The sequence below is a fragment of the Corvus cornix genome, chromosome 27 (assembly GCF_000738735.6).
Source record: "Corvus cornix cornix isolate S_Up_H32 chromosome 27, ASM73873v5, whole genome shotgun sequence".
Taxonomy (NCBI): Eukaryota; Metazoa; Chordata; class Aves; order Passeriformes; family Corvidae; genus Corvus; species Corvus cornix.
This window is the reverse complement of record NC_046355.1, coordinates 2605430-2631892: the sequence shown is the minus strand read 5'-3', so window position 1 is coordinate 2631892 and position 26463 is coordinate 2605430. Positions and strand designations below refer to the sequence as shown.

Here is a 26463-nt window from a genome sequence, read left to right as displayed (position 1 = left end):
CTCATTTTTGAATTTAGTAAGAACAGAAATGAGGAACAAAGGGCTCAGGGCCGCAGTGCAACAGCCCTTGGGTGTTACACAGGATCTCAAGAACAGAACACACACAGCAAATCCGTGTAAGATGCTCAAGACTTTGTAGAGCTTCACGTCTGTCAGCTTTTCCCTGGACCATTTGAGACACAGAACAAGGTCTTGATTTTGCTTCCCTGGGCTGGAAGCAGAGCTGCTGTTGAGGGAAGGCTCTCGCTGTGGTTACTTTTTCCACCAGTCAGACATCCCTGGAACAAAGGCTGGAACAGATTGCCCCGATGTTGTATCAGCTGCATCGCTGCAGAAATTGGCTTCACAGTAAGAGGTGTCACAACTGTACAAACAGTGGCCTCCCAAATCCAATTATCCAGCCCAGGCATGCCCCCGGCTACACACACAGTGAACTATTAATGAAAAGCATGTTCTCAAATCAAGTTGTCATAACTGGAGAACCCCCTGCCAGTGAGGACCTTCCACAGCACCACGGCAGCGCCTCAAAGGTGAGGAAACAGTCAAAGGGAAGGACAAACTTCTCCCAGGGAATGGGGGACAAATATTTTTTAAATTAACTGTTTTTCTGCCTTGGTGGTTTTCTTTTTTGCTGCAGGGCTCACTGCAGCTCAAAGCAGCCCTTCAGTAATGCTGAGCTGCCACGGTGACCTGGCTGCCTGATGGTCCCACGGAGCCTTCCAGAAACATAGAATGGTCAATCCTAGGGACAAGGGGAGGTGTCAAAGCAGGAAACTCCCTGCTGGGCAGGTACTTTGTGAGCAGCAGGACATAGACAGACAAACAAGGATCACAGAATCATGGAATCACACGATAGCTTGGGTTGGAGGGACCTTAAAAATCATCCACTTCCAACCCTCTGCCTTGGGCAACCTTCCACTATCCCAGGATACTCCAAGTCCCATCCAGCCTGGCCTTGGACACTTCCAGGGATCCAGGGGCAGCCACAGCTTCTCTGGGCACCCTGTGCCAGTGCATTTCCAGAAGAAGCAGTTCCAGGATGCTGAAGTGTTCCTGCCAACTCACACCTTCCTTGGGTGTGAATACTGGGAGAGCTCTGCCCAATGCACCTTTTCAATTCTCCCCCACCTCCAGTTCATAACTCAAGAACACTGAGCCCTGTACAATGAAATCAAACACATCAGATTCCCAGAGGGAAGTTTACCTGGCCTTTAACAGATTCTCCTGTTGCAAAGGTCCTGCTCTGGTCTGGGGGCCAAGGAGGGCCAAACCCCCACAGAAGGATTTGTGCATCCAGGGTTCTGCTTCTCTCCTTTGGGCCTCTGCACCCAAGGTAAGATCCAAGGGATTTTCATGCCCAGTTCCAAAGGGATCCAGAAGATCCCCCCTCTGAGACCTGACAGCCAGAGGCACCTTAATTCCCACTTCAACCCAGCCACATACCCCAGCCAGCTGGGGGCTTCAGAACTTGCATCTAGAGAATCCTCACAGCCCGAGTAAAGCAGCCTGGGATGGCAGAGCCCTGTGTCATCCCTCCCACAGGCAAGAATAAATCCATACTTCCCTTTCCCCCTTCTGTAGCTTTCCCTGCTGGTTAAGCTGATTTCCCATGGGAATGAGACTGAAGATCCCCCTGTCCCCGCCTGACCTCCCGAGATTGCCCTGACAGCTCCCGAATCCCGAGCCAGCTCCCACCCAAGCTGACAGAGGAGCAGCAGCCTCCGAGAGGCAAAGTCCCTGTATCTTTCAGCAAAAATCAGCCGCAGGGCAGAAGGAGCCTGAAATCAGAGTGACATTGCTGGAACGGCTTCAGCTCCAGCTCCAGAGCCACCTGCCTCCCCAGATCCCAAATCCCAACCACAGACATGGAGCCACCGACTGCCAGCCAAGCACCACAGGCAGAGGACACCAGGAGAGTCTGGCAACATTCCAGAGGGATGAGGAGCTGGAGATGCGTGTGGGGCATGAGGGAGGGGGCGGAGGATTCGATGGCTCCCAAAAAAACCAGTTTGGTGACAGTTTTCCAAGTGACCCCTGTGGAGCAGACTCCAAGGCAGCCGATTGTGCCATTGATCAGAGCACAGCCCAGGGACCAGCAGGAGCAGAGGGACAGGACACGGAATGGATTGTCCCTACAAGGAGAGCCCGAGGAGACACGGCAGGGGAGGGGAATAACCAGCAGCATGTGTTGATTCTTCAATGTGAGCAGGCAGGGAAGGGCCCATGAGCAAATCACGGACACAAGAGCAGAGACATAATGGTGATCATGTTGAAAATGGAAAGAAAAGGAGGTTTTTGGCTTAACCCCCCTCAAACAGCACCATAAACCAAGCAACAAACCAAACAACATTCCCCCATCCAGCCCTCACCCACAGTCTCCCCTCACCTCTTTCAATACCTTTGGCTTCTCTATGCTTTGTCCTCCTAAAATTCAGGGGAGGAAAAATTAGGAGGGCAGTTGAAACCAGGACTAAAGGGCTAAGAGAGGGATAGAGAGAAAGGAAAAGGTTAGAAAAACAAACTCTGAACACAGCTGAAATTCCTGAACATTACAAAGAATATTTATTTCTACAGCTGCTCCCAGTGAGGGAGTTCCTTGTTCTTTCTTCACTCTCCAGAGACCTCTACCAATTCCACAGCCTTTAAAATGGGATATTTCATAGAAACATCAACCACGGAATCCCAAATCCCGGTTGGAAGGGACCTTAAAGCCCACCCAGTGCCACCCCTGCCATGGCAGGGACACCTCCCACTGTCCCAGGCTGCTCCAAGCCCCGCCCAGCCTGGCCTGGGACACTTCCAGGGATCCAGGGGCTTTCCTCCAGTCCCTTTTATTCCCTCAGTTAAGGCACCCCAGAGGTGGAAGTGACCCCTGGGGACATGAAAAGCTCCAGACCAAGGGATCTCCTCCTGCACAGCCCCGGGTGTTCAGTGATCCCAGCAGTGATCCCGGGGATGATCCCACTACTCCCAGTGCAGCAGCTGCTTTGGCAGCTTCTAAACCAGGGACTTGCACAAACAGCATCCACCCAAAGCAGGAGACACATCTCATCTTAGGGGAAGCACTGATTTTTTTTTTTTTCCTAAAGAATGTTTAATTCACGTGTTTTTTGATTAAAATTTAATAAATTAAAATTCAGATGAATGGCAGGGGAGATCTGAACACACCTTTGGAATCAGTTTAAAAACCTCAGTGAGCTTCTAGCAGAGTTTCTAAGATTAAAGAAACCTCACCCAGGTCACATCCATCACCTCAACAGAACATAAATCTTCCACACCAATCTATGCATTACAGCCTTGTCTGCAGGCTGCAGGCTGTTCCAGGTGCTATTGAAAAAAGGGGAAAAAAAGGGGTAGAAATAAAGGAAAACAATGAAATGGGCCCTGCAGAGCACTGGGAAAGCCAGCAGAGCAGCCAGGGTGGGCCCAGGATGCAGGGATCGCCTCGCCTGTGCATCTTCCACGGAAAAAGGGATAATCTAGATTTGACCTAGATGCTGCAATCCCTACGAGTGCAGAAAACCCACACAGCTCCCCGTCCAAACACATGAGCGAGCAAACAAATGCCCAGGATTCAGCAAACAAACCCAGCTCGGCTAAATTAAACCCCAGAGCTGTATTTTGGAGCAGTTCTGCAAGGAAACAAACCTTGGAAAACTCCTCCATTCCGGCTGCACCACAAACACCTCCTCCCACCACCCTCCTTCGGCCCAGCCCGGACTGCTCCATGATCAATATTCCACGTGCCCCAGCTCATGGTTTGCCCTCCAGGCAGCCCAACTGGAGAGAACCACACAAACCCCATCACTCACGCAGGCACGGAGCTCCCTGCTCAGCTCTGGGGGCTCTCACACGGGCAGGGTTATTAAATATTTCTGTGCCAGCGCAGAGGAGCCGCACACGCGGTGGCCACGGGGCCTCAGAGAAACGCTCCCATCCTCAGTGATCCCATTCCTGCCTGCTCCAAAGGGTCACCTCCTCGCAGAGCAGGGCTGGGATGGAGTGGCTCAGACCCCGCTCACAGCCCCAGTTTGTGACCTGCCTTTTCCCAGTTTAAGTGAATGCGGATCCCACAAAGGTTTGAGGCAAAGAGTTTAAATCAAAAGCTCCCCGATCACCTCAGAGAGCAGCAAGGGGGAAGAGCTGCTGCATTTGCTGAGAGCTGTTTTCTCTTTTCACATGAGTCAGCTGAACAATGTTCATTCTATTCGCTTAACAGCAACAAGATTCCAGAGGCTGGGAAGAGAGGAGGGTCCCACTCCGAGATTAATTAGCTGGCACTAACAAGAGCGTGTCCAATAATGAACATAAAAATCACCCAAGGAGCTGTGCTTCAGCAGGTCCCAGGTGTGGGATGCAGCCACGTCTCAGCTCCAGCTTCCTCCTGCAGCTCCTTCTGCAGCTCAGCCACGGCTGCAGCAACCCCCCCTCCCCGTGCTCTGGGACAGGGATGAGATTCCAAACCCTGGGAAAGCTCCCAACCACCCCCCATGTGGAGCTGCTGGTCCATGGGTGTCCTTTGTGGTGTCCCATGGACCTGACAGGACACACTGTTAATCCTGGCTGCACTCTGCAGGATTTCCTGCCTCTGCAACACCAGGAATCACAGAATCTCCTGAAGGAGTCCACAAGGATCATCCAACCCAGCACAGACACCCTGACAATCCTGCCCTCTGCCTGAGAGCATTGTCCAAACCCTCCTGGAGCTCTGGCAGCCTCGGGGCTGTGACCACCTCCCTGTCCAGGGAAGGAAAATGTGGTGGGAAGGAGCCAACTTTGTATCAACAGATTATGGGAACTGCCAAAGCTCCAGTGTCAGGGAAGCAGTGAAGTTTCCAGTCACCAGAACAAAGCTGCTGCCATCAAAGGGAGGCAGGAAAATTCTCTCATCCCATGAAAATTCAAGGTAGAGTTTTTCATGTTGAAGGTCCTGAACCACAGGTCATTTCCTCACCCTCAGTGTTTGGTACTGGTAAAGGCTGCAGGGACAGCCAGAAGCACAGAACAACCTCCAAACCTGGAGAAATTAAATTACCTGGGACACTTCTCATGGAAAGAGAGGACTGAGAAGGGATGTGACGGATGTCCACAGAGTCAAGGAATCACAGGACGGTTTGGGTTAGAAGGGACAGGAAAGGCCACCCAGTGCCACCCCCTGCCATGGGCAGGGACCTTCCACTATCCCAGGTTGCTCCAGGCTCTGTCCAACCTGGCCTTGGACACTTCCAGGGATCCAGGGGCAGCCCCAGCTGCTCTGGGCACCCTGTGCCTCACAGGGAAGAATTTCTTCCTAATGTCCAATATAATTCTACTCTCAGCTTAAAGCCATTCCCTCTTGTCCTGGCACTCCCTGCTCTTGCAAAAAGTCTCTTTCCAGCTTCACAGTGGAAGTGAAGCTGGAAGTCCCTCTCCAGCTTCTCTCTCCTTCACGCTTCCAGTCCTGAGTGAAATCCTGCCATGCTGGTGCAGGACTGAGGGTGCCACGTGAGGCTGGTGCCTGCAGGGACCCAAACACAGCCAGGTCCCCCCCCTGCAGTGTCCAGCTGAGCTTGCCAAAGGCAGCTGCAAAACCTAAAACCTGATGGGACATGGAAAGGACAAATCCAGGGGGTGCTGTTGAATGGAAAAACCCATTCCCCGCTCATGTCATCCTGAATCCAGTGGGACTGAGGAAGTGTTCAAGAGAGACGGTGCACCCTGGCCCTGCTGCTCCCAAGGCACTGCCTGCTTGTCCCTCTGGGAGGCACAACCATGGTGTCCATGGACGTTCCATCTGACAGCAGCTGCAGCAGCCTAAAACCTGCGGTCAGTCAGTGTTGGCGCAGGAGACAGAGCCAGCTCTTCCTCCTTCCCTCCTCCTGGTCCTGGCAGCTCCCACCCCCTGCTCCTTGGGAAGGAGCCACAGCATCTCCTGTCACAGCTCCTCCCTGCCAAAGCCTCTCCAGATCAAAGCCTGGGTCTAGGAAACAAATCCACGTCATTATAGACCTGTTCCCGCTGATAGTCAGCATTCACAAACACTCCCTCGGGATGGAAAAAGCCTGGAGTCCAGAGGCAAATCCACTGCATCCCTTTTATCTGGGTCACTGGCCCAAGCCCCCACTGGATTGCTCCTGCGCTCCATAACCCGACAGGAAACACATCCTGTGTCCATGGAGAAGCTTCCCTGCGTGGCTGAGGCTTCCCTGTGTCCCGAGCTGCCAGGGCTCGTGGGGCTGGAGCAGGAAGGTGAAACATGGAATGATGACATGGAATGATGACACGGAATGATGACACGTCAGCCATGGCTCTGTGCTGCTGTCCCCGCAGGTTGGGGAACGTTGCCATGGTGATGGCAGCTCCCGAGCCTCTGCAGAGCCCATGAGGGCTGCAGGACACGCTGGGATGCCCAAGGACACCTTGGGATGCCCAGGGCACGTCCCAGGGCCGGCACTGCCCCTCCCAGCCGCGCTGCCCCCCGGGGCTCCCCCCGCTGCCAGGCTGTGTCCCAGGAGGGGCCGGGCTGCACTCAAGGACATTCCTGCTGCCTCCGTGCCAGGCAGGAAGATTTCGGGAGCGATTTCCATACGCAGCTGTGCCGGCCTGATAAAATGACACCGAAATAGTGCAGTAAATTATAGTGACAGGAGCCATCATCTGCGCAGCCCGCACGTGCCGGCTGCCCGGGCTTTCTTCCCCGAACAAAGCTCTGCTCTGCACAGCTAATGAGCCTGTGGGAGCCTTTCCAAGGGCAGGAAAAGCAGCAGAGCTTCATGGCAGCGGGTTTTTTTTATTTTTTATTTGCATGATTAACATTAGAGCTGCTCCATTTGCATTCAGGGTGACAATCCCAGAGCTGGCAGGAGCGCAGGTACAGCAAATAAACCCTTAAGCACCACATGAAGCAATCTCAGCTGGGGCTTCTGAAGTGACCCTTTGGTGTGACGTCCCTGCTGCCATATGGGGTTTGTGACACTGGACACAGCTCTCACTTGCTGAATTCTCCTGGAGCCAGCAAGTTGCCACGGTTAAATCACATCACATCTGCTCACTGACTGCGTTGGGGCAGAAGGAAAATTACAGCCTGGAATCTCACTGACATTTTACCATGGAAAAAAAAGAAGCGTGGAAGATAAATCTAAAGGTGAAGACATCCAGGAGATATAGAACAAAAGAAAGTAAAATTATCTATTTAAACTAGAAGTCAGTTTTAATTCAATTTAACCAAACTCGTGAGCACCATTACACAAAGGCAGCAGCCCTGTTTGCAGGGTTAGGGGTCACTGGATGATGAAGCTCTCCAGTAATTACTGAATCCCTTCTGGAAAGCCTCGTGATTTGCAGGAGAGCAATAAGCCACAGAATACACATCGTTAGAAACAGAGCTGCTAAATGTGGATTCTTTCACTTACACTCATTCCTGTGCAGAGGAAAACACCCCTGGGCCCCAGGCTGGGATCAGCTGCTCTAAGGCTGCTCCTCACATCTGCCTCAGCTTGTGTCACACAAGTGCCCATTGTCACAACACCACATTTCATCTCCTCTCATCTTTCCCTCTTCCTAAATTCAAATTTGAGGAACTCCAATGCAACAGAAGGCTCAGTTATTTAAAAGAAAATCAAGTCCTTCTAGATGTGCTCACAGTTTGCCTCCCTCAGCCTTTGATGCTCACAGGCAAAACTACAGAAGGAAAAGAGCAAGAATTACATTTCCCCATGAGTTGTTAATGAACAATTGAAAGCAAGCTGAGAACAGAAATGACAGGCAAAATTGCCTTGATGCTTTCAGAGCTCAGAGAAGCCCTCATCAGATCCCTCCTCTGGTCTGATTTTTGATTGTTGACTGCTCCTTTTCCAGCACTGCCCGACTCCACCGGCCCCATCTGCCGGCAGCAGAGCACGGGAGGGATCCCAGACAGCGCTGGGAGCAGAGTTAACAGGAAATAAGAGAAACACTGAAACTGGAGACAAACTCAAGCGTTTTCAGGTAGAGTTAACACTGCACAAGGTCTCTAATTCATACCTACAGACATCAGCTCAACACCTGCTCTTTAGCTGATGGGCTGTTTAACAAGCATTTAATGATTCATTGAGTGTTTCTTGGTTTAGCTGCAAGTTCCAGGACTTTGAAAAGCTTCTCTGCATCCTCTTGCCAGCATTTGAGAGCCTGGTTGAAGAACATCCAGTGAGTGCAAGCAGAGAGGGTTCAGCCACAGGAAAGGAGCTCCAGAAGGATATCCAGATTTCTCCAGAGTCCTCAGTACCTTAAGCACTGGAGAAGGAGTTTGTGTTTTCCCCACAAATCCTTTATGAGGTAAGTTAGAACCTCCCTGGAGGTTTCTCACAGAAAAATAACAAAAGATGCCTCTATGTCCTACTTCAGTCCTCAGGTAGACTCATGTTGGTCCCTCTCCACCCAGGGAGAGCAGAACACAGGGCAGAGAGGTTTGTGAAGCCACAGGACAGCGTACACCAGCATTTTAATTTCTATCACTTTTGCTCACTGTGGCAACAAGGAAACCCCCAGAAGCACCACAGTTATTCCACACGTGATGCCACACAAAACCACAGCAGCAAAAGCCTTCGTGCAGCCAGGGAGTTGATCCATTACTCCTAAGCAGGTAATTACCTTCCAGGGGCAAAAAAATCCTTTGCCCTGCTCTCTTTGATGCTGAGCCCAGTCCAGATCCCAGCCCAGACTGTGTAATTCTGGAGCTGGCAGCAAACTCACAAAACTGACAAGTTGCTGTTGAAATTGTGCCTCTCACTGGATTTATCTGAAGGAGGAGCTTGGAGCTCACTGAGCCATGATCTGCTCCCACAGCAACACGGCCTGGGGCTCTGAAGTTATTCTCCAGTAGCTGCACCTTGCAATTTCCAAAAAGGTCACCCCTCAATTCCTCCCTGGTTTAATAGGAAAGCTGGAGTCACCTGGGAGCAAGCAGTCCCCCCTGCAGCTTTATTCCACAAGGAGCTCATTAGCTCACCCCATTCTTTGGGAAGAAAGAGACTCTGGGTTAGAGCTGTGACCTCCCTGAAAGCACCAAAGCGGCTCTAGGCAGGAAATTCCTCCCCAGAAACCCCGGTGAGTATGGGGAAAGCACAGCTGAGGATCCAGAAACACCTCCCAGGGGGTGTGGGGGGCCCCACAAATCAGCCCCAGGCCACCCCAGGAGAATAAGCTAGATGGAGCTTCTGGAAAAGTGCTGCCCTTTCCAGGGAAGGAAGGTGGGAGAAGATGTTGAGCAGTCCAAGGAAGCTCAGCAGCAGGACATACTCAGAGCAGGGAAGAAAACTCTGAAGCACAAAGCCCAGGGACAGGCAGGGCCTGCATCCTCCACAGCCTGAGCTTGGCCTTTCTGGAAAAACTCACTGCACACAGAAGGTGCAGAATTCCCTACTAAACACAAACCATTCAGCACAACAAAGAGCAAGGGACCGACCCTGGACTCGATGCTTTCTGCTCCCACACTGGCCAAACTGGTTGGCTTTCCAGGAAGGGAATCACATCCAATGCACTGCAGACACCACAAATGTGAGTGTTCCACAGAACTCAGAGCTCCCAGGGGAACTTCTCCTTCAGGCTCTTCCCCATTCCGTCCATCAGATTTGGAGAGTTTGTGCAAACCTGTGCTCCCTGCGGAGCTTTTGCCCTGTCAAGTTTTTATACCCATCTGTCAGCAGTTTCTATTTGTGAAGGACAGGAATGGGATCAGAGGTTCTGTTCTTTCCCAGGTTCCAAGAATTTCACAGAAGATACACATTTTAACAAATTAATTTCTAAAAGTCTTGAACTAATCAACTTTGCCTGACAGGGCAAAGTCAGCCCCACCATTTCTGCTTTTTGCCAGACAGATCTGTGTCGTACAGACACCGTTTTCAGCAAGGACTAACACAGAGAGTCAGGCCATGGTTTGTGTTAAAAGGGACCTGAAAGCTCACCCAGTCAATGGGCAGGTGTTGGACTGAAAGCTTCTTTCGACTCAGGCCCAGAGGGAAGCCAAAGCACAGGGGTTGAATTAAAACCTTTGGACAAGCTGGGATACATGAAGCCACACCAAAGTGAAATAGAAATATAGATTTTTAACTTTTAGTAGAAATATATGCTAAGTGCCTTAAACATTGAAAAGCTGCAGCAGAGACCTTAAACACAGTTCTTGCTGCACCAGTGTTACCTTTTCACAGAATTCTTTACTTTAGACAAAATCTAGATAGAATTACACTGTTCACATTTTTTTAGATAGAGTGTTCACATAAACAGTAAGAGCTGATAGAAACTGTACAGGCAAATCTGTGTAATACCTATGTAACGGTTGTGTAAGATTCACGACTGCTAGAATTAGACCAGGATAGATTAAGAAAAGGAAAACTAGAATTGTGTGTTAATCTTATTGGTCAGTTAACAAATATAATCCACACTTCTGTAAGAAAAAAATTATAGAGGAAACTAAAATTAGAAGCTGTTTTCTGCCTGTTGTTTGCTGTTGCTGCTTGGCTTTATCATGTAACCCCCTTGAACTCTGCCTTCAAGAAAGCTGTGAGACTGTGAAATAAAGAACTTAGCAGAACAGCAGCTTCCTCTGCTCTTTCACCCTGGTCCAAGAAGGAAGGGTATCCCATCAAAAGCTCAACAGGCAAGGCCACCATCCACCTGACCAGGCTACTCCAGGCCCTGTCCAGCCTGGCCTTGGACACTTCCAGGCATGGGGCAGCCACAGCTGCTCTGGGCATCCTGTGCCAAGGCCTGGTGGGACTGGTCTTTAAGGTTCCTCCTGACCCAAACCAGCCTGGAGTTCTGTGATTCTACATTTCAGCCATAAAAGTCCCTCAAGCTCCCAGGCATGCTCTCTCCACTGAGAACAGAGCAAGTTTTTAAACAGTGATGAACAACTCTTTAGGTGCTACAGCTCACAGCAAGCTCCCACCACACCAAGGCTACAGAGAGCACGATGGAAAGAGCTCTGAAAATATCCAGCAGTGACCAAACTGCAGCAGTCTGGAATCTGTGCAGCAACGGAGCCAGAAAGGAGAGCAAGGGTGGTTTAAGGAACCTGAGCTGAGTTTCTGAGGTGCTGGAAGCTTTACCTTCTGCAGGAAGAGGACGATCCTGACGAGCATCTTGGCGTGCAGCTCCTCCAGGGTGAACAGAGTCCGCGGCGTGCGGATGAAGAGCTTGGTCTTGCCGTAGGCCACGTCATGCTGGAAGCCGTGGCACTCGATGAGCTTCCTCACAGCGTCCTTGTCTGAGGGGAGGTCGTGGTTGGGCCAAGTGAATTCAGAGATCATCTTGTACCTGGAATTAAAAGGTACAATTTACAAATGTGAACTTGCCACCAAGGTGCTCGAGAAGGCCAAACTTAACTGGTTTTGGAAAAAATTATCAACTAAACTGTAATGAAACTGAGTACAGATGGGAGAGTCTCAAGACATCCTCTGTAGGAATCATGATCCTCAAAAGACAAGAAAAATGACTAAAGGAGAGGCATGATTTTGTGAGATGCTGAAAAATAATATTGGGAGGGGCAGAATTCATCAGCACTGGACTGATGCAAGGGGACAAACTCAGCATTGGCCTCCTGCAGATTTGTCTGTTCCATTATTCACACCTTCAGTATCCAATTTTAATTTTTATTTGGTTGGTTGGGTTTTGTTTGGTTTGGTTTGGGGTTTGTTTGTGAGGAAGGAAAGCTTTGGTTTGTTCACATTCTGCATAAGGAGCCACCTGCAACCAACTGCTTTGTCAGAAAACCTGGATTTAAAAATTCTGCAAGTAATTTTTTCTCATGCATTGCTTTGGGAGCCATTTCTACCAAACTCTGTCACTTGCCCCAGCAGCAGAGCTTTGACTGCCCCAATGTGTGCAAACACTGCCTGGAACTGTGGGCCAGCCATTCCTCCCATCCTCAGTCCCCAAACTCGTTTTCCCACTAAAGAGAGATGCAGACTGGAACGAAGACATCTACAAATCAAACCCGAAGTACCGGGATCAGCCCGAGCTCTGTAAGATTTACCAGCCCAGGAAATGCTGATTAGGGGAACAGGCGTTTGCAAAAAGCAACAATGAATTTTCTGCATAAGATTTATGGACATAATAAGAGCTGTAATAGACACTTTCCCTGGAAAGGAACCCTTAGCCGTGTCCTAAATAAAACAAGCACTCAGTGAGATCAGCCACCTCGCACTTCAAAGCCCCCAGCCAAGGCAGGCATCAATCTCAATGCTTCAGACACTCTCAGTTCTCAGTTACACTTGAACGGCCTCACAATCACCCTTTTCCTGGGAGTGGCGGCACCGCAGGAGGCTCGGAACAGCCTCGAAGAGCCTGAATGGAAACACATCCCAGCGCCGCGTTCATTCATCAAATCAGCCTTTGGAATACGCTGTGGAAGTGGGGGAAAGTGGAGGTGCACACTGTGCCTGAGCAGGGAACACCATCCCCGGGGGTTACAGGGATCTCACTGATAAATAAACAGGATTATAAACCCCCCTTCAGGCTCCCAGGAGAAGATTTAGCACGTGCTGGCAGAAGCATTCCTGCTCTCACACACACGGACACGGGACATCAATGCTGCACGCTGGAGTCTCTTCCCTGTTCTCATCAGGAAAATGTTCCTGCAATAAGTCATTCACTGGGAAAAATCTCTCACCTTGAGACACTTATGTTAGCAAAAAGAAAAATAAAAGAGCAAAGCACTGGTAATGCAAACCCCCGAGCTGGGAACAAGGCTGGGAAACAGGCTGTGGACAAGGCCGTGGATCATGTGGGACCAGGCATTGGATCATGTGGGACCCAGGCCGTGGATCATGTGGGACCCAGGCATTGGATCAGGTGGGACCCAGGCTGTGGATCAGGCTGGGATCCAGGCTATGGATCAGGCTGGGACCCAGGCTATGGATCAGGCTGGGACCCAGGCTATGAGCCAGGCCTGCCCCACCAAGGAGCTCAGGAGAGAAGGGATGCCATAGAACTGAAAACCTGCCCCACATGTCAAGCCCTCCTCCTCCTTTCCACAGCAACCCGAGCTGTGGCATTAGAGACACCCTCTGCCAATGGCCCCCCTCCCTCCCAGCCACAGCAGGTGGAATATCCCAGCTCTCCAGCTGTTCCCGTTGTTCCCACAGCACGTGTCACACAATGCCACCAACTCCTTCCCCGCAGCACAGGGCACAGCCTGGATGCCACAGCCACTCACAATCCTGGCCTGGCACTAATTATAGCCAGGCAGAGTCTGGAATAAATCTGCTCCCTGACACCACAGCCCTGCCCCTCTCCTGCTTGCAGATCCCCACAGCTTCTAAGGTCACTCAGACATGGAACACCCCCTTCCAGCCACCTTTTGTTTCTCCTTCCCCTCTGTACCTCCCTATGGAAACACCCAACATGCATGAGGCTGCTCCTGGACATTTCCCAGTCCAGCTCTCCTAAGAACCAAGATTTCTGCAAGCCACTAAATGGTGAAGCTTTAATGAACAATACTGGGTGTGCAGCTGCAGCTGGGCCTCGCTGGCCCCTGCCAGCCTGCTGTTCACAGCTCTCAGGGTTGATTCCATGCTATGTTTGACATGGCCTGGGATAGGCATATGGATGCCTCTGTGTGGAAAGGGTTGGATTACACTCACAAACCCCTTCCTGAAACCAAATCAGTTGTTGGGGGTTTTTTTTGATGGTAATTTATATATTAAACCAAGAGAATGCACCCCCATCTGTGTCAGTGCCACGTGTGCCACCCAACTGGCCGATGCTGTGACCACAGGAAGGGACAACTTCTCCTTGTCCAACACAACATATTTCAAATTGGAAAGGGCAGCCTGGCTTGCACAGAGCTCAAAGGAAGGTTTTCTTTATCCAAGGAAAGCTTGGAAAGGACATTTATAATGGTCTTAACTGTGCTTCATTTTATTCCCCACTGAGAGAGGAGATACCAACTACCTTACAGGATTTAGGGCTAAATATCAATAAACTCCTCTCCTCCAGAAAAAGAAGTTATTTTTTTGAGTTTATATACACATATAGATAAAAACCAGACACACATGTGCTCATATATAACTTATATATATGTGTTACCTCTTATCTCTCTATATCCTGATCTCGATCTCCTGGCCCCTAAGAGGAATTAGTAAAACAAACCGCAGGGATCTGTTCTGGGCTCAGAACACCTGAAAGCCTCAGGGGCCTGTCAGGGAGTTAAATGTCTGTTTGTGGACCTGAACTCCATGGTATCTTTGCAAATGGAAGCAAACAGATGATGAATTTACATCCCAAAATTGCCTCTTGTGAGTTACTCAAGATCTGTCTTAAAACTGCCCCACACGCAGGGCAGGAGTCCAGAGCTGAGGGGCCTGGAGTCCCCTCCACATTCCCAGTGTCCCAGTAGACCTGGGAAATATAAAGAAACAGAAACCCCGTGTGATCCCTGCTCAAAACCAGCTCAGAAATGTGCAGCTTGTACCACAGATCACATCCCCCAGCCCCTAAGAGGGAATGGCTCACCCAAAGACAAGGAACCAGGAATTATTGAAAAAAACCCTGAAAACAATATCCAGGCCAGAGGAATATTTTTCTCCTTTTTTGAATTTAGAAAAGCCATTTCAGACCAGGTGTGGAGCAACACCACACACACAGTGTCTGATCCCTCACTCTGGATGTCAAATCCCACTCCAGGGCTGGGCAGGGCTCCTGTTCCAGCAGCCCAAAAGCTGAAGCAGTTGCCATGCACTGATTTGGTTTCCTGGCTGCAAACACTGCTGGGCTGGAGCTCACGGGAGCTCATCAAACATTCATTAAAAACCAAGCAGCTGTTTATATTAATAGCGATTACACAAATCTTAAGAGTAAATTGTAATGAATTCCACATGTGAGGTGAAAGAACACTCTATCTACTGCAGAATGGTTCAGGAACGATCCCCAGCGCTGCAGACTGGATTTAGGAAGCCAGAGCCTTTCATTCCACCTTGGGTATTATGATACATCCAGGCAAATCTCCACTGTGAACAGCAAAAGATCTTTCACCAGCACTTAATTTCTAACTCATGACATCCCACCTGCTTGGATAGTTTAATTTTTTTCGACTCTCACAGCCCTTTTCTCACCTGATTCAATAACAGAACAAAATCTCCATTCACTGTTCCATCCGAGCAGGTTGAACTCGCAGGGCCCACATCAATTTAGTGAAGCCTTAAGACAAATTTCAATCTAAAACATGTCATTTGTCACAAGTCTGGCAGGAATTAAGAGGGCAAGAAGTATCAAAACCACATTTAATGGGGTCATGATACCATCCCCAGTTTTAAAGTCCAGGGTTTTTTCCCACATAATGTCACCATGCACCATCACGTGCTCCCCCAGACACACCACGTCTGTGTGTCTCTCTCGCTGCAACAATCAGACAATTCAGAGAGAAAACACCAGTTAATTAGCTCAGGTTTTAGGGTGATACTCGGGGGAAGCACCTCATTACACATTCCTGCTGCAGAGTAACACAGCCAGGGAGCTTCAGCAGATAAGGAGCTGAGCCTGAGCAGCACAAGCACCTCAGCAGAGGTGAACCAGAGCATCCATGGTCGTGTGGGATCTGCTTCAGCTTATCCAGGAGCTGATTTAAACCAAGCCCAGCCCGAGGCACTGCGCAGTGCCTGGCAGCCTCTCACCTGTGCAGGAACTTCTCGTAGGTCTGGCGGTAGGCGAAGCCGGCCCGGCGCACCCGCACGTTCTCCAGCAGCCCCAGGTACTCGACCTGGTGCCGGCACCGCTCCTCATCAAAGAGCTGCGGGGACTTCTTGTCGTTGGGCTTGATGCAGCGCACGTAGTAGGGCTCCTGGGGGACAGATCACAGCAGTGTCACCCGGGCAGAACACTCTGTGCAGACACAGCCCTTCCTGCACAAGCTGTGAGCCCAGCCCACGAGGCCTGGCTGCTCAGCAGGAATCAGAAGGTTAAAATGGAAGTGACAATAACAGTGTTTAAGAAAAGCCTGGATGTGGCACCCAGTGCCATGGTCTGGGTGACAAGGTGGTATTAGGTCATAGGTTGGACTCAATGAGCCTCAAAGGTCTTTTCCAGCCCGGCTGATTCTCCCCTCCTTCACACCCTGCCATGACCCCTCACAGGACCCATGTGCTCCCCACTGGAGCTCCACTGGCCTGTGCTGTGCACCCACCCAGCACCACATCCCCCTCCTCCTCTACTTTGAGGATAACAACACCAGTCCTCAGAAAGGATATCAAACCCGTGGAATTCACTGCCCTGTTGGATAGAGCTTTCCCAGCATCACCTCCAAAAACAGCCTGGTCACTCCACCACTTTTACCTGTGCTGAGCCAAGTCAGACACCCCCAATTCCAACACGGCTGAACGATGGAAAAGATGGAGCCCCAAACCCAGCTGCCTCCAGCCACCCCTTCCTCAGACCAAGCACAGGCCACCAGCACACGGGCTCCTCTTCCTGCACCACCGGGGACTTGCAGGGGGCAGGGAAGGCGCAGTGGGGACAGGTGCCTTTACTCCACCCTGCAGAGGTCCTGCCCTGTGCTGCCAGGGCCAACCCTGGATGTCCAGGTGAGTCCCACGGGGTCACACTCCTTTCCCTGCCAGCCCTCCTGCACCCTGAGGTAAACCCCACAGAGGTCTGTTGGAGTATTTTGATGTTTACTTTTATTTTTATGAGATTAAAGGCAGTTTTTGTTTAGGCCAATATGATCTGTAACCACACCAGCCTTTGAGGGGGGGTTACAAAGCCTTTAACCTTATGTACTTCCATCCCACTGACTTTTGGAGTCATTTCTTCCTCTTCCTGGTTGGCCTTTGCTATCCCACTTTTAACTTTGCTGGTGTGTGGAAAAGCAATTAATAATCATAGAACCACAAAATGTTCTGAGTTAGACCCCCAAGGACCATCCAGTCCAACTCCTGCACTGACACCCCAGCAATCCCACCCTGGGCATCCCTGGGAACGGTGTCCAAACCACTCCCAGGTGTTCCTGCAGCTCTGGCAGCCTCGGGGCTGGGACCATTCCCTGGGGAGCCTGGGCAGTGCCCAGCACCCTCTGGGGGAGGAACCTTTCCTGATCTCCAGCCTGACCCTCCCCTGGCACAGCTTCATAGAAAGCCCACTGTAGCTTTTCAAATTTTATTCTTCTAACATTAAGAGATAAAACTTTTTAAGTAGCCCTTGCAAAAGGAGCAGCACATCCTGCAGGCTGGCAGAGCCCACCCAGCCTCAGCCTCAGAGAGAACTCCAAGAGGATCCCAGTGAGCTCAGAAGGTCCCAGTATGACCAGAGACCTTCAGAGGACGTCACAGATACACACAAACTGCAGCATTCCAAAGGCAGTTCACAGCCATCTGACATAGGGATAAAGGGAATACACAGCCTGGGTGACAGCATAATGTGACAAAATGTCACCTTTGATAACCACAGCTGATAACCAGGAATGGCCTTTCAGCAACCTGGACCAGATGAAGCCAATGCCTGTGAAACCATCTCTAATGCTGCCCTGAGGAACCTGAGGGATCCCAAAAGGGAAAGCCCAGGAATTCTCCAGAGGAGCCTGTTCTGTTCCAGCACTCCTGGATGGCCTCAAAAACCCACAACAGTAACAAAAGGGAGGAATGATCTGGGGGAAAAAAGGGATTAATTTAGTCAGAACAAATGCAAAGTTCCACGTTTAGCAAGCAGAAAGAGTTGGTCAATAAAGAATGAAAAACTGATTTGACTGTGGGGCTAAAGAGATCCAGGTGTTCCAGCCAACCTGAGGCAAGTCCATGTTTTTCTAGGAAAGGGCACAGGAAAATTGCAAGACAAAAAACCCAACAAATTTCTAGTTCTCTGAGCATCTCACAGAGCCAGGGCCCTGCAGTTCAAGTGGGAATGTGAGTCAGTGCAGGAAAGAAGAAGAAAAATCAAAAATCCAGCAAATGTGACTCAGAGGAATTGAGGGTTTAGCCCAGAAGGACCAAGGAGGCACAGAACCCCCCTGATGGGAGATTTTGTGTATTTAAAGGATAGATACGAGGAAATGCAAATGTTCAAAGAAGTTGAATATAGGACAAAGAAGTCATGGCTTTAACCACAGTATAAAAATTCAAATTAAGCTTCAGAAAAAGGAGGAGTGAGAACAGAATGCCTGTGGGAAGGAGGGAACGTCCACCCGTGGGGAGAAGAGCCTGCAAAGGGAAGATACAGGCAGAGGTGTCCTCAAACAGGAGGTGAATTAGGTGCACTCCCAAGGTCCCCCTCAGCCCTATTTTCGATGATTTGTCTATGATTCAGCCTTATTTCTATGATTTGAGGTCACTTACCTAATCTCAGGATAATTTTAAAGGCCCCAAATTGCCATTTCCCTTCAGTAATTCTGAAGGAACAGGATCATCCGTGGCTGTCCTGGCTAGCCCTGGCACAACCTGCAGCTTTGCAGCACCATGGAGCAGCCCATGGATCCTCCACTCCCTGATGAGTGTGAGCCACGAACGGGCCAAGAGAGGGAGGCCTCGGAAAGCAGAGCCTCCTATCCTGAAAGCTGAGACAGGCCTCTGGATCTTCCAGGGAGAGTGTTGGGCTGGAAGGTTTCCCTGCTTTCCTAAGGATGGGATCAGCAGCACCAGGCTGTGATTTCTCCAGGAAATGTCCCTGCAGTGGGAATAGACAGCAAAAGCTGAGCCAAGCACCCACAAGGAGCTGGCAGCATCCTGGCACTGCCCACCCTCCCGGCAGCAGCCCAGGAGCAGGGATGGGTGTGAGGAGTGCGGGAGAAGCAGGAGGATGTGTGGGCAACATCCGTTCCTGCAGCACCTCCCTTCTCCCAGCCACTCCAGCGCTCCCCAAGTGCGTCAGGAACTGCTCATTCCCAGCCTTGTCTGGCTCCTCTCCCTGCACACAGGGAACTGGGAGCACTGGGAACACGGGGAATCTGTGCCCAGCTCCCAGCACACCGGCCGAGCCTGCGGGCAGAGCTCTCCTCGTCCGGCTCTTCCTCAGAGCAGGGGGCTCAGACAAGGAAGGAGCACCAAGTACACGGCTTCCCCAGGGCCAGGTTGGACGGGCTTGGAGCAATCTGGGATAGTGCAAGGTGGCCCTGCCCATGGCAGGGGGGGAATGAGATGATCACAACAGCTTCCCAGGGAACAGTCAGGGCCCAAGGAGCTCCAGGAGTGTTTGGACAACGCTCTCAGGGATGCACAGGGTGGGACTCTTGGGGTGTCTGTGCAGGGCCAGGAGTTGGATCAAAGATCTTTGAGGGTCCCTTCCAACTCAGGATATTCCGTGATTCTGAGATGAACTTTGAGGTCCCTTCCAACCCAAACCATTCCATGATGATTCCATGATGTGACACCAGGCAGCTGAGCAACAGCTCCATTCTGTGCAAGGTCTTCTCCAAGGTCACCACCACCGAGCACTTTCCTCTGCCACGGCAGTTCAGAGACTCACAGAATTATTAAGGCTGGAAAAAGCCTTTAAGATCACCAAATTCAACTGCTGACCCAGCACCACCATCAGTTCACCACAAAACCCTGTCCTCAAGTCCTACATCTACAGATTTCTGAACACTTCCAGGGATGGGGACTCCACCACTGCCCTGGGCAGCTGTGCTAGGGCTGGAGAACCCTTTCAGTAAAAAAACGTTTCCTGATATCCAATCTAAACCTCTCCTGGCATGATTTGAGGCTGTTTCCTCTTCTCCTGTCACTTGTTACCTGGGAGCAGAGCCCCACCTGGCTGCACCCTCCTGTCAGGGAGTTGGAGAGATCATTCTTTTCAACTCAACCCATCCCAGTGACACTTGTTCCCCTTTTCTTAAGGAGAAGGTGACACATAATAAGTTGGTACAATTTTAAGAGATTTAAGATATTTCTATATTCACTTTTTTGGCTTTCTCCTGGAAATCCTCTCTGCATGGAAGGTGAGAAGGTTTCCAAGGCTTTTCATTCCCTCAAGAGTCTCCTGGCAGCTCTCAAAACTTGCTGTGGGCATGGCTGCCCTGATCTGCTAAAACCTGGCTCCCATGTGACTGGGAATGAGCTGCTTAGGGAAATGCAGGATACACAGAGAACTCTGAATTACACCTGGACTTGGATGCTGGGAAAGAGCCCAAAGCTGTGAAGGTGAATGGGCAGCATTTTTCCCCTTCCCCTCCTGCTGATCTTCACCCTGGGCCACTTCCCCACCCACACCATGAGGGGCAAACCTCACTCAGTGTCAGGAGCAGGGTCACCAACACCAGATGGTGCTGGGCCAGGCCAGATCTGCCCTGTGCTGCATCTGATGGCAGGATGAATATAAATCATCTAAATCCCTTGATGGGGTTGATATCACAAATATTCCACATTCAATCCACAGAACTGCAACACCTTGGGAACAGAGCATCCAAATGAAAGGAACATGGAACGGTTTGGGTTGGAAGGGATTGTGGAGATCACCCAGTGCCACCCCCTGCCATGGGCAGGGACACCTCCCACTGTCCCAGGCTGCTCCAAGCCCCATCCAGCCTGGCCTGGGACAGTGCCAGGGATCCAGCAGCAGCCCCAGCTTCTCTGGACATGCCATTAGGAGCATGAATTCCAGGAAGTGTCACTCGTTCACTGCTGACACGACAGCAGCCAGTTCTCAGCTGTTCCTCACCGCTGCCACAGAACCCCCCAGCACAGGCTGGGCTGTCAGGCACAGCTCTGCCACTCAAAAATGCCAAACCCCTCGAATACGTGACTTCAGGTCCAGCACAAAGGGCCGTGACTGTGCCTGCGTTTGATATTAAAAGGCTGAAATCCTTTGGAAAGCAGGAATGGGAAGTGCCTGCACAGACAGGAGATCATCTATCAGTGCAATTACAGTGTAATTAAAGCCTCTCAGAAACGACAGCTCCTGGAGTAAATTCTAAAGTAGATTATTCCATGCTTCCAATCCCCCCAGCCCCAGCTCTTCAGGGGGATAATTATGCAGCTCCCATTCTTGCTGTCAGAGAAGTGCAATTTGTAAAGGGAAGAACTGAAATGCAGAGACACAAAGGCCCCAGCTTTGAAAGCTCTTTAGATGTCTAATTGCAGCTGATTTTATTTTTTTCAATCACGCTGAGTGATTTTTAGATATTTAAGTGTTAAAAAGAAACCAAACCAGTTTTAAGCCATTGCACCCTAAATGAACTCCTTCTTGAAGGGTTTCTTTTCTGCACTTTATAGCTCCTTACATGAGAGAAGCGATGGGACACAGCACTGACAAATTCATGCTGGATGTGTCCGACCAGTCACAGTGGTGACATTATAACTTACCAGAGGTGAAACCTGTCAGCCTGGATAGGAGAGGGGAGAGATGGAAGGAAGAGTCAGACAAAAGGAGTTACAGAGGAGGAGGAAAAGAAGAAAAGAAACAAGGGAGAGATGCATGTCCAGAGAGTTCCCAGAGAAGCTCACCAGTCGCAGCTGGGGCAGCCACAGGGCTTCCTGTGCCAGGATTTACAAAACAGACACCCAAAATAATCCATCACAGAGAGCAGAGCCTGGGCAGTAAAACGTGCTTGAGAAATGGCACATGGCAACCGGAAAAGGCAGTTTTTGTTTTGAGTGGTTTGGTTTTGGAAAAAACAGCACTTTTTTCTATCTATGAGAAGTTTTTGCCCAAAAGATTCTGGAAATCTGGAGGATTCAGCAGCATTGAGAACCAGTGCTGGGAAGCATAATTTAAACTCAGTGTGCTCCAAAACCAGATTTCTGGAGTCACAGATTGTTCAGGCTGGAAAAGCCCTCTGAGATCATCGAATCCAGCTGACCCCCAGCACTGCCCAGGCTACCACTGACCCCTGTCCCCAGGTGCCACATGGCTCTGAAACCTATCCAGGGATGGGGACTCCACCCCAGTCCTGGGCAGCTGTGCCAATGCCTGACTACTCTTTCTGTGAAGAAAATTTCCCCAATATCCACCCTGAGCCTCCCCTGGCCCAGCCTGAGGCCGTTCCCTCTCCTCCTGTCCCTGTTCCCTGCCAGCAGAGCCCGACCCCCCCGGCTGCCCCCTCCTGTCAGGGACTTGTGCAGAGCCACAAGGTCCCCCCTGAGCCTCCTTTGCTCCAGCCTGAGCCCCTTTCCCAGCTCCCTCAGCCGCTCCTGGGGCTCCAGCCCCATCCCAGCTCCAATCCCTTCCCATATCCATCCCTTCCAGGTCCTTCTTGTTATGGTGGCCCCAAAACTGCCCCCAGGATTGGAGGTGTGGCATTTCCAGCCACATTTCCAGTGTCTCCACATGGACTTGTGTTTACAGAAACTGAAATTAAAACCAGATTCGAGAACAGCCCCTGCACTGTTAACAACACCAGTACTGTGCCACTGACCCTGTGGAAGCCCCTGAGACATCCCAGTAACCACAACGCCTGCCCCTTCTCTCAGAGACTGAAGAGTTCTGCTTCACCACCAGATTCCAGGTTTAAACCAGAATAGCAACAAAAGAGAATTTTAAAGCTTGTTATTTTAGATAGCAGAAAAGTTAAATAACCACTTATGCTGCAGCTACTGCAGCCACAGACTTTGATATTCTGGTGGTGCTGGGATGACGGTTGAACTTGATGATCTTAATTAAATGTCTTTTCCAACCTTAACAATTCTAAAATTCCAAGATTATTGTTATTCCTGCCCACCAAATTGGCACTTTCGGAGACTACTCCCCCAAAGGACAGGTTTAAAGATACTCTTGCTACAGCCAAAAGACCCTGCAGCTTTCCAGGGAGGCCAAACATGAGTATCAATAAAGAGGAGCTCCTGGAGCCATCCTGTTTGAGGACTACAGAAAGTGAGCACATAAACAGGGTTTAAAGGAGTTTTCAGAGCAGCACCGAGGCAGAACAGCCCAGGTGAGACAAGGAGCACTGACTGCACTGGGCACACTCAGGTAACATCCATAAACCATCAGCTCCATCTGCACAAAACTCAAGCCTATCTTCAACTTGGCTTTTTGAGAAACAGCTGAGAATAATATGAACTGGTGTTAGCTGTCACTAAGGAACCTTATTCCTCTGACATCCCCAGACCTCAGCAACTTGTGCAACCCTGTGTTCAGAGCTGCTTCCATCAGCTGTGACCACAGGCTTCCCAAAAAGTCCTGCAGGGTCCAAGCCACAGTCAAGACACACAGAGAGTGTCATTGTTGATTCCCCACCAGTGCAACTTCAGTCCCAAATTCAGCATGGGAAAAATGAGTAACACAGCCCCAGGGAAGGAGGAGAGCACCTGGAGCTGCAGTGACGGTGTCCCCAAAGCAGAGTGGCTTCACCAGCAGCGGTTCCAGCCCCAGCAGAAGGAAGAGCCAAGTATCCAAACTGGCAGTGACTTGAGGCAGAGCATCCAGTGCTTCGTGCATGACCAGCATCTCACTGGCATGGCCTGAATGCCCAATTATTGACTTGCTAATGACATGTGCATATCATTAACTGTCCCGAAAGTCACCTCACAGAGATGTTCAGGGCAGAGAAGCCAGCCAGAAGCTCTCCACACTCTGATTTACTGTTTGAAGTACACAAAGGTTGTGTTCAGGAGCCTTATCTAAGGAACTTCCCCAACATTTAGACCCTTTAGAACATTTAGACCCTTTAAAGTGACACAAGCATGGCTGCAGGATGGGTCTCACCAACACAACTCCCTGACAGGAGGGGGCAGCTGGAGGAGGTCAAGCTCTGCTCCCAGGGAACAGAGACAGGACAAGAGGAAACAGCCTCAAGCTGTGCCAGGAGAGGCTCAGGTTGGATATTGGGAAAGTTTCTTCATGGAAAGGGTGCTCAAGCCCTGGAAGAGGCTGCCCAGGGCAGGGGTGGAGTCCCCATCCCTGGAAGTGTTCAGAAAAGGTGTGGATGTGGCACTGAGGACAGGGGTCAGTGGTGGCCTCGGCAGTGCTGGGGGTCAGTTGGACTCAATCTCAGAGGGCTTTTCCAGCCTGAACAGTTCTGTGACTCCATGAAATCTGGTTTTGGAGCATGCTGAGTTTAAATTATGCTTATCAGCACTGGTATCTCAATACTAATGAAATCTTCTTTCTCCATTGCTATTCAACAGAAAATCAGGAAAACCCCAACAGCTTCAATACAAGTTTCTCAGTGAATGTTTAGGACAGGTAAAAAATGGGAAAGGACTACACTGAGACACACACAGGAAGCTCCTCAAGTGAATTTGACTTGGAAACAGTTCCTGGTTATGCCTACTCCTGGAAAGGGCTGGTATTTGTGATGGAGATACTGATGATAAATGGACTGAAGGAAATTAATTCCACCCAAGCCAGGCAGCCTTCAGTGAGCAATGCTGGTACCCACTGATTCAAGATGGATAAGGTGGGATTTAAACTCTCCAAGCCCTGCTGGGAGCTGCAGGGATTGTTCAAACCACCACAGTGCACAGCATACTCTGGACTATTCTATTTTTACAACTTCCAGGTGGCCTGGAATAACTTTTCCAATAAACAAGGAAAGGAAATTTTTCCACGGACGCCTGCTGAACCTGCCCTCCCAGCTCCCTGCTGTGCTCTGGTCACAGCCCTCCCCACAACACCCCCACAGTGATTCTGGCTGTCCTGAACGGCCTCAGGCTCCCCACGCTGGGCTGGGCACGAATGACTGTGGCCATTCTGTAGGACCAGACCTGCAACAACAGCCAGCAACACCAAGGAGAAACTTTTCCTTCCACAACTGCTCCTCTCACAACACAAAGAAACTCCCTGGGCTCCTGGCACCTCCTGGCACCTGTACCAGATTCAGCTCAGGGTCAGCCAGCAGATTATTTGGAAGATGAACAGCTCAGATCAATTTTGACTCTTTGGGAAGCAGACTGAAGTGTGTCCCCATCCCCACCAGAGTCACAGCCACCTTCCCAGCTCCAACAGCTCATGATTTGCCATCCAGGAAAGCTCCTCTCTGGCTACACAGGCACTCTCTCAATTTTGACTAATGGCGCCTATTTCAGCAAGGCCTGGCCTTGGGCTGGGCTCATGGGGACATCTTCTCAAGACCCCTGAGGCAAAACATCCTGGGGGAGCCACGGGGCTTCATTCCTCACTGGGGAGACTCAGCTGGCACCTCCAGGCAGCTTTGGTGGGTCCCAGACCCTCCTGCAGAGCTCAGATCAAACCCACTCCAGCACAGGAACGGAAAATACAGAAACATGGAATCACAGAATATCCTCAGTTGGGAGGACCCCCAGAGATCACCCAGTCCAACCCCCGACCCTGCACAGACACCCCACCAATCCCACCCTGGGCATCCCTGGCAGCGCTGTCCCAGCGCTCCTGCAGCTCTGGCAGCCTCGGGGCCGGGACCATTCCCTGGGGAGCCTGGGCAGTGCCCAGCACCCTCTGGGAATGACCCCATAAATCAGGTGTGATTTCATGTTCTAACTCTGGAAACAAGAAGAGAGGGCAGCTCTCTCTTGCTGTGCACAGGCAGCACTGGGTGGCCGTGCTCTGACCTGTTTCCTTTGCTCCCACAGCTCCTGAGAAGACATCTGGAACACTTAGCTCTTTATTGCTTAATTATTCTGAATGTGAACACACAGCAGCACCCTGGGCTCTCTGTTCATCTCTTGTGGGCTGTACTCCAGTGCCAGGAATCCAGCAAGGCCACCCAGCTCCAGTAACACCCCAATATTCCTCAGGGATCTCTGCTCACACAGGATCTGAGCACTTGCTCGGCTGTGCCACTCCAACAGCCCCTTCCCAGAGCATTCCCTTCCCCCCCTTCCTTCACACAACGTGGTTCTTGCCCAGGCAATGCCTTCTACCATAAAACTGCAATATTTGGTGAAATAAAAGCTTTCCCTCCTCACCCTCTGGCATGGCAAAGAGGAGGAAAGAAGGAACTCACACAGGTCTGCCTGTATTGTATGGAACCCCATTGTCCTGGGAAGCCAGAGAGAACCTCTCCACCATGAACAGCATCCTCTGGGCCCTCTGCCCAAAGAGCTCTGCTAGAGATGATTTAATATAATAATCATTACCTAAGACAGACTGGCTTTCCTACAAGTGAAAGACTCACTGGTCATGGAGGAACCAAAAGTCCACCTTCTTCATGGGGGATGGAGGCGATCCTCCCTCGAGACCTTCCCAGCCAAAAGCTTGTTTGGCACAGACACGGCTCCTCTCTGCCTTTGATCAGCTCAGCTCCCGTCACATGGCAGCGATGGGAAGGTGGGAATCTCTCCAGGGAGAAGCCACACTCTTCTCATCAGAAGTCAGAGTCAATTTTGAAACAGGAATCTTTACCTTCAGTGCCAGGTTGTCCACCAGTGCAATCATGGAGTTCTTGAACAGAGTAGCCGCTGTCAGAGGTCTCTTGGTGACCTCAGTGATGCTCAGTTTCCCTTCAGGCCACATCATCTTCAACACAGGGTTGGAGCTACGAGAGAGTCTCTTTAATTGCAATCTCCCAGCACTCCCACTCCACTGACAATCCAACAGCTGCTTTCCACCCAGACCCACTGCTGCTTCCAGCTCACAGTGCATCACCCACACCAGGGTGACATTCCTGGCACA

General features: G+C 50.7%; 1 protein-coding gene across 1 annotated transcript in view; it reads right to left on the bottom strand.

The window, feature by feature from the left end:
- MYO1D (myosin ID) overlaps positions 1 to 26463 on the bottom strand; it is a 155299-nt gene that overhangs the window by 75476 nt on the left and 53360 nt on the right. Inside the window, exons 14-16 of the mRNA XM_039565603.1 lie at positions 26194 to 26326; positions 15627 to 15793; positions 11064 to 11271 (exon numbers count right to left, since the gene is read on the bottom strand). Coding sequence (XP_039421537.1) covers positions 11064 to 11271; positions 15627 to 15793; positions 26194 to 26326 — 508 coding nt within the window. The remainder of the gene's footprint in view (positions 1 to 11063; positions 11272 to 15626; positions 15794 to 26193; positions 26327 to 26463) is intronic.